The 8,887-nt window shown below is 36.2% G+C and overlaps 1 protein-coding gene across 3 annotated transcripts in view; it reads right to left on the bottom strand.

Annotated features, from left to right (window-relative positions):
- Window positions 1-2,150: 2,150 nt before the first annotated feature.
- FMR1 (FMRP translational regulator 1) overlaps window positions 2,151-8,887 on the bottom strand; it is a 29,918-nt gene continuing 23,181 nt past the window's right edge. Inside the window, exons 13-15 of one of the 3 annotated variants that reach the window (XM_027716430.2) lie at window positions 7,568-7,747; window positions 6,447-6,529; window positions 2,151-4,658 (exon numbers count right to left, since the gene is read on the bottom strand). In XM_027716430.2, the coding sequence (XP_027572231.1) occupies window positions 4,548-4,658; window positions 6,447-6,529; window positions 7,568-7,747 (374 nt within the window). In that variant the 3' untranslated portion in view covers window positions 2,151-4,547. Of the gene's footprint in view, window positions 4,710-6,446; window positions 6,530-7,567; window positions 7,748-8,887 lie in introns of all 3 variants that reach the window. The other 2 variants (XM_027716429.2, XM_027716428.2) reach the window with 2 other exon arrangements.

Genomic DNA, 8,887 nt, shown 5'->3' with positions numbered 1-8,887 from the left:
CTGGGAGGGCAGAGGGAGGAGAGGGGACTGAGTTGCCAGATGGGGTTAAACCACAAGCCCCCAAATCAAAGGACGTGGACCTTTGGGAGCTTGCCCAGAGGAGGGTCATGAAGATGATCAGAGATAAACAGCTCTGCTGCAAAGACAGGCTGAGGGACCTGTGGTTGTTAAAGGCTGACTCTAATGGTGACTCCTAATGTGTGTGCAGCATTAGCTTATTAAAATAAGCAACAATAAGCCACTCTCAGCAGTAACAATGAGGAGATACTTCAAAATATCTAACACACAACAGTCAGTCTTCATTTTCTGAAGCATACGATTTACATGCAATTGAGATTTACCACGCTGATTTATCTCATTGAACACTGCAGACAGTGAGGTGCACTGCTGATACAGTAATGTGGGACTTCTCAGACTGCTAAGAATTAGAGAAAATTGTCCCACCATTTTAAGCTGAACACTCGATCGGTTTTATTAAATTTAGGACTACTGACCCTCCTTGCTGTTACACCTGAGGCTCAACCTGAGTCCACTGGCTGAAAAAGCACAACCAAACCAAAAACCACCCCAAATGATTCTTTGCTATCCCATTTCTGCAAGTCAGTTCTTAGCATTTATACAGACTTCATCTTTGCTTTAAATGACCTGCTTTTATTGCAAACCACTTTCTTATACTCAGTGCAAAAATACAAGAAAACATCTTGTCCTATTGAATCCTCACCAGATTCCTACGATTCCAAAATTACCTATGATTGTTGCTCTTTATTATCCACTTCCATACAGTACTCAAAGCACACAAAAATTACTGCTTTGAAGTCTATTCTAAAGAAATTTTTAAACAATATAAAAAAAGTAATTATGGCAACTGACTCATTTGTGGTTGAGCAGCAATTATTTATCTCTACCTTGAATTCCTTGAGATGAATGACCTTCACAACTGTGAAAGCACAGATGTGTGATACATTTAAAACAATTGTCAGAAGTAGAGAAACAGATTCATCCCCTGATGCAGGCAGAAGATCCACAGTCCTCTGTCCAAGACTTGTGGTGTCAAAGAGCAAAGAGCTGTTGCTGTAAATCACAGCATAAAAATGTGATGTGAAACCCACACTGTGCTTAAGTCTAATTATGAAACTCTGACAGGAAGAAAACTTGATCAAGCTGGAATCTTTTCAGAACACTAAACTCAGCAGATCTGACCTCACTGTTCTCAGCATAAAGCTGCCTTACACTGTTAAGGTATTAGAAGTCCTAGTGGCCCCCATTTTCATGGATGCAAATATGTGTGGTAAAGATTCTTTGAGAAACATCTTTCAGGATGAAAATCTAAGTACAGTTAAGTTCAACTGGACAAAAACAAGCTTATGACACACTACTATGGAAACACATTCAGCATTGTCACTTTTTAACAAACAGTAGCCACCAGAACCAGTAACACATTTCCCTCCACCCCTTAACATGGGTTTTAACTGCAAGTCTTGCTCTTCCTGGAAAGAGACAAAAACTTCAACAATACAGAGGATAAAAATATTTGAGATCCATCTTTTCTCTTGCAGATTAGTACAGAATTCCACTTAGCAGAACCATACAGCAGGGTTCCTGAAGTGACTGAGGAATACCCACTGGAAGCTGATATTTTCCCTTTTACTGCTCAATACCGAAGGGTTTTGCAGAGAGATGTGCTGCGGTTCAGGAAAATAATCTCTCTTTTCACAGTAAGTGCCCCTATAAAGAAGCAGAATCTACACTCAGTACCATACCCACACTACTTGATGGTCTTTCTGGATTGTGGAAATAAAGCACAATACACAATATTTGGTATTCGACGCACGAAGCACTGAAAAACTCATCAGTAACGAATTGAAATGATTTCTGTATTCAAGAAACTAATCTTAGCTGCTTCTTGAAGTCATGAGTGCTCAGAAAGATTATCTGTTTCAAAAAAAGCTGCACAGAGATCTTTTTCCTTGATAGAGTTTTAATAACTGAAAATATTAACTCCCCACCATCATTAAAATGAATTCAGTAAAGAAAGGAAACATCAACTTCCGACTTTTATAAGCATTGTTAATTCATAGGCTTTGAGCTTAACCCTACTGAATTTAGACTTTGGCATGATTCACAAATACCTCTCACTCTTTTTAAAGAACTTTATTTTAAAAATATTTTAATTTATTAGACCATACTTTATAATAGTTACCAATAGGACGGACCTGAACTCCAGCATCAGACATTTGTTGCACTTTCAAGTTTTGTAACAACATGACTTCTCAAAATTAAAGTGTACATTTAGATTCACAGTTTAATTTGATGAAATTTAATAACATTTAAAACCACTGGAATATGAATTGAAAGGGATATATGTCAAGCACACAAATACTGAAAAAGGTCATAACCCCAAAATCCACTTGAAAATGGAATGCAGCCAATTAGTCAGACTGTAGTGTAGTAATTTCACATTTAACCTAGTTAGCACCTTAGTGAACTCAACCACTGAACGTGAGCAATAGAGTGTGTGTAGTGTAACCACTTAACAGGTACTGTACCATTCCAGAAACTGTGTCTTCTTGAGCATTATGTGCTGTATTTTTGCAAACTGGTAATACTTGAGACTTTTCTAAAATGTGTAAATAAACAACGGCTACAGTTAAAGTCTAAACAAAGAAATACTTTTTTTCTACTTTTTGTAAGTTGAGATTTTTAAAAGCAATCATTCATAAGGATTGCATCAACATCAGTTAGCAGAGGAAGATCAAACTTTATTGAAACTGCTTGCATACAAAATATATTGCACTATAACCAAACAAATGTCAACATAAAATCCAATCTGTTGTAGCTAATATGTACAGAGAATATTGCCCAAGAGCAGTTACATTACAAGGTCAGTCTACCTTGGTTAATTATCTACAGTATTTTAAACCAAACAGCTTACAGATGATGTGTGCAAGGTACCAATTTCTGTTTTCAAATACTATACATTCCCAAAATAAATAACTAGAAATCAACATTAATGTTTGGCAATACTTTTTAAGACATTTTTATATTTGTTAAATCATGTGCAGTTCGTTGCCAGTTTTAGTATGCTCACCTGTATGCAAGGAAAAAAAAAGAATGAAGAAAGCAAAGAAACAAAAAACTCACAAAATACATCAGAGGCAAGGTCAAGTTTGTACAATTCTGTACATAAACAGTGGCTCTCCTTCTGGAGTAATCTGAATAAAAATGGATTAAAATGAAGGTCCTTATGCAGTTGTGCCCAGTGAGTTTCATGTGTGATCAGAAATGAAGGAAAGCACAGCTCCTCCCACCACTTCCCACCCTTCCCTGGTGTACAGCTGTACTTTGGATCAAATTCTGTGACACTTTCAAATTGGCTGGTAATTAGGACCTTGTACCTCAAAATACGATGAACTTTCCTTCTAACTCCGACATCTCCGACTCCTGTATCTGCACCTTCCAGGGCGTTACATGTGGTGACTTTTTTCCTACCTCTCCTGAAATAGCCCCCAAATCAAAATAAGCAATTCAAAAATTTTAGGAGGATGAAAACCATCAATGCTTTAGGCTGGTCATATGGCCAAATAGCAGGCACACATTACTAGCTTGTGAACATGTTACACTTGTTCCCTCAGTAACAATGAATTTTTTAGTTTTCCACAATGGAAAGGTTTTTTTTTTTAAATTTTTTTTTTTAAAAAAAAGCTTCTGTACTGCCTACAAAGAAAAAAATTACACCCCTTTTTCAATAACACTATTTGCCAAATCTTCAGTGCAAAATAAATTTCCTATTCTTATAACTGCCTAACTGAATGTTTATGTAAGGAAAAAATTATGGAAAGCATGCACTTGTCTATAAAGTACTAACGTCTGACAAGGATTGCTACATATATTTTACATTTAGTGTTACCAACTCATCTTCCCTGATTTCTGCATCCAAATATAATATTCCTACCTGCCAAGATATAAAAAAGGCACAGATCATACAACTTTTTTGCTAATGAAAATGACAATTGTTACATCACACATATTTCAGGGTCCACCAAAATATTGAAAAAGGTGGACCAGAATGTGAACTGACACAGGACATAAAACGACATAGCATTTCATGAAGAACTGGTAAGTTAGATTGAAAACAGAAGCCAATTTGATTACTGCAAACACTATTTATTCTGAAAATTGAAATTGAGCAGTGAATTTGACCCGATGTGTTAAAATGGTACAACTGAACAGAAAGTTTACCAATGCACAGCTCAGTATTTTTAAAACAAACAAACAAAAAAAAGGAATCTTTCATCGTTTGAACTGCAATATGTACTTGGAAGCGATTTTCGGAAGTTCAGGTATTTTTATGCAAATATTTGAATAACTTCTTATTTCTGAAAACAACTGCATACTGTCGATGTTAAAAAAGGCTAACAGAGAACATATGTTCATTTCATGCCCTGCGCCATCTTGCCTACTATTTGTCTTTGGCCTAACAAGTTTCTCTAACATGGAATAGGAATTACTGAAACAGTATAGGAAATATGACTTGAGAGTTATGCAGTTTAGGGGACTCCGTTCACCAGCGGCTGTTGAGCGTCCGCGCTGTCCGTCTTCTCCTTCTTCTGGCTCCGTTCTTTACCCGTGCGCAGCCGGCTGCCTTCACTGGAGGTATTCTGTAATGTTTTAGTGTGGACACTCCTTTCATTATTGCAGTCAATTCTGATCTGGAACAATTCAGAATTATATAAAGCATTCTCCTCTCTTCCACCCCTTGGCCATCCGGGAGGAGCAAATAGTGCCATACCCTCATGGCTTTGTTACATGTCTCCAGCTGAAGTGGAGTGTGTAACTTCTTGTCTCTTAAAAAATGCCACATACTTGTGACTTAAAAAAAAAAAATCACCTAAAACAAAAAACCTCACATCTACACAGCCTTGAAAGTTAAAAAAAAAATTCCAGTGTGCTTGTGCAAGAAAAAGTTGAAGGACTGACATCAGATACATCTTTGAAACATCATTCGACCTCAAACAATTCAACTTTCTACTCTTGGTATGCAAAAAGCCTCTCAAAAAACATAGTATCATTTCATGGCAGCTTTTCTAACACTCAAAAAAAAAAAAAATCTACTCCATCCCTTTTTGAATCTGAAAAAAGTTCCATTTAATACATTCAAAAAACTTCTGCAGCCTTTTTAAATGGTCATAAAAAATTTCAAGAAAGCATGTTGAAAGCAAATTTTTATGCTTGTAAAGGAGGTAAATACTTATTCCTTGAAATAAGACTTTTACAACTTGATTAGACAGGTTTCAACAATATGCAAGTGCTTATTTTCTTATAAAATATAATCTCCTCCAAATCTCAGAGTAACAGGAGAAAAAAATCCCTTAATTTAAGTGCCTTAGGGTTTTTTTTTTTCAGCACCACCGTTCCTCGCTCTCTACTTCAAACTTTGTAGGTCAATTATTGATTAACTACAAAACTTGTATGGCCATGATTTTTTTGCCATGTTAATTGTTTGCATTTCAGATGCATATTCAATTACTACACCTTTAAGATTCAGCACTCCCACTCAGAAAACTAAGCATATGGTCACTTGTTCCATTTTGTCCCTTTCTTAAAGAGGCTTTCTAAAACCAAACCAAGAGTCATCTCCATCTCCCACTGAACCATGACTCCTGGGAACACCACAGAGCAGGCAGCAGTTTGCAGCTGCTCATTATTTCTTCCTCCCAACATAACTCATCCTGAGCAGCAAGAGACAGTAGAAAGTTTGCATGTTATCATTTGACACAAGAACTGTTTCCATGTGGGGAAACGTAACATATACACCTAAAGTATGAGCCTGATAACTTTATGAAAGAAAACATTTGAAAAAAATGTAGAAATCTCTTTGTAAAAGGCTGTAAAATATTTAAAGTTATAAGGTATTTCAATCTATTACTTGAAAGGTTTCTTGATGTGTGTTTTTAGCTTGCTTTCTAGCTTCAATAACAAATGTTTTGTTTAGTAGTAAGGTAGTTTCTGAAGTTTAATCTTTCTTACTCTGAAGATTCTGGCTACAACACTTTATAAGAAGTGCTAAAGATTCTCTTCCTTCGGGTACATAGAAGACAGGCAGCAATACACAATGCAGCAAGAAATAAAAGCTAAAAACAAAAAGCTACCAAGAACAAAGACTGAAATCAAGCTGGTTAGTAAATCCTTGGGACTTGTGATCAATTTTTCTCCACACAGAGAGCCAAGTGAACATTACAAAGTTGCATCTTTACCCAACCTGATATATTGAGATCCCTGTGCATCTGTGTCATTTTGTAACATAGCTCTTACATATCTGACTAGGGAATTAAGGAACAAGGAATCACAAGGCTACTGTGTCACCCGCAGCCTTGAAGACTCTAATGTTACTATATGACACTTGTGCAATTTTAAACAGTACAGACTTGCCATATGAGCAAAATTACCTCAAGAGATCCGTCCGCTGTTCTCCCTTTTGCCTCTCTTGAGTTACGCTGACGGTTATCTGTTCGTGACTGTTCATCGTTTCCTGTAAGAAGAATTAATCAACTAAGTTGTTCAACAGGGATACAGGATCTTTTTCACTTAAATTTTGCACAAGCACAGTAGGGAATTACTTCAAAATGTTCTGTCTCCTGAACATTAAACTAACATATTACGATACTGAACATTATTACTTTCATATAACAGTTCTTAAATGATGGGCCAAAAAAATCGCTAAAGAAAATGTTCTCAGGTGATAAAGTAGACAAAACTGCAGTGTTTAAAACCACCACAGTTTAAAAGAGATTGTCTACTGAAGAAAAACCACTTCTCAAAATGATTAACCATTGAAGAGAAGTACACAATCAACCTCAGTAAGATTTAACATCTTCACATTTTTTCTAATGGCTTATGAGCTTCCTAAATTACACACTACCTTCTTTCAAAAGTTCTTATTAAATTAAGCAACACCCATACTTTGAAAAAAATTTCAAGAAAAAAAGCAGAGTTGTAGGCTAAAGTATTTAGCTAAATAAATATAATGAACCATCACATGATCAAGTTTTATAACCTTAATGTATATATTTATATTCAAGAAAAATTTTTTAAGTTCTTCCATCTTAGTTTTGCCTGGTCCTTTCCACTGAACACATACATTACAATCTTATCCTATTGCATGCAAATAAAATACAAGAAGATATGAATATGGACAGCTGAATGACTAACACAGATTATAAAATACTTTTCTGTATCTGGTGATAAACTAGAACTCGATTCCTTGATGTCCATGCGTGAAGGCACAGCCTACAAACTTGAGGCAAGAGGCAGATTAGGAAAACAAATGATGGAGAAAACTATACCAGAATAAAGGAGGTCAAAAAGGATTATTCCCCTATGCTCAACATTCAACACATCTGAAACAAAATACTCAATTTAAAAGACTGACAACATGGAGAGAATTCAGGAGAGGGTCACCAGGATGCCCAGGAGGTTGGAGCAGGTGACAACAGAAGAGGCTGACAGAAGTGAGTTTGTTTAAGGATTCCAACAGGGACACCTTTTCCAAAATGAAGTCTACATTTACCTTTGAATCCTCCACGCCCCCTCCCTCCTTGGCCTCGTGCACCCCCTCCGCGTCTCCGCCCGTCCCCCCTGCGCAGGTAGTTGTCCCGCTCCTCCTCTGCCGGGGCCGCCGACCAGTCGCTCAGTTCATCTCTGTGATCAGATTCTGTTTCAGAAGCATTTGATGCTTCAGAATTAGTTCCTATTAAGAGGGTAAAAAAAATCCAAACACGCCAGTGTAGCTTAGCATGAAATTACTATAGCAGAATCAAAAATGTATATATTAAAATTTTTCCTTCTTTTTTTTTTTTTTGTTAATAAACAGGTTTGGGATTTTTTTTGCCTCCCAACCTCTATAACATACAGAGCACAGAAAGGTGCATAATATAAGTTACTTCTTCAAAAAGTCAAGACATACACTAATAAAAGTTAGTTGTGTGTTCAGGGCTAAATAGTTAAGTGTGCCACACACTTAGTCACTTGGTGTTATCAGCTTACCATAGATTATTAAATCTACTATAAAATGTAATAAATCTAGTAAAACATAAGTCTAATAGACTAGACTCCTTCATATTTCTGAAACTGAAAGTTATGAATATAACCTGTCCTGTCTCCTCTCACCACTGCAACTCATCTATGAAAAGAAAAAAAATTCCATCATGAAACAGCCTGTAACAGACTACAAAAGCAGAGAACAAAGTTAGAATGCTAGAAATGTATCAAACCCAAAATAAACGACCATTATAATCTTTCCAGTTAGCAGATCACCTTCACTAACAAAAGTTGGTTCTTTTCCCCATTTTTTCCCCCTACAATATTATCAGCAAGGTGAGTTCACATCTTCTAAAAACAGTCAACAGTACAAAACCATTAATTTTGTATTAAGTAGAATGTGAGCTAAGACTGTCTTACAGAGCTCACACTGCAGGCCTTTCAGTCAGGACAAACACCAGCTGACCTACATCATGGATAATGAAGTAACAGACTGCTCTGAAGAAGCACAACCCGGAAAACTATTCATTAATGAATTATACAAGGTTTCAAAGAGGAACACACTATTTTGGTGACTATGGTCTTGTAGTAAAAACATCAAAGTTCAATTTAATATGAGAATAGTTTGTTTTTTTTTAAATTGAGCTACACAGTATTTTCACCTATAAATATTTATATTAAGACAACCTCACGCAGGCTTAAGTGAAAACGGAGGCTTTACTGTTGGAAATTGTTCAAAATATAGATAAAATAAAGATAAATATAGATAAATAAAGAGTTAGGGCATAACTACATATGCTCCATACTACAGAAGACATAAGCATGCTGTAAGAGACAGGAACTGCATAAG

The sequence above is a fragment of the Pipra filicauda genome, unplaced genomic scaffold (genome assembly GCF_003945595.2).
Source record: "Pipra filicauda isolate LSUMZ 115617 unplaced genomic scaffold, ASM394559v2 scaffold239_size1682155_pilon, whole genome shotgun sequence".
Lineage (NCBI taxonomy): Eukaryota > Metazoa > Chordata > Aves > Passeriformes > Pipridae > Pipra > Pipra filicauda.
This window is presented reverse-complemented; position numbering and strand designations above follow the sequence as displayed.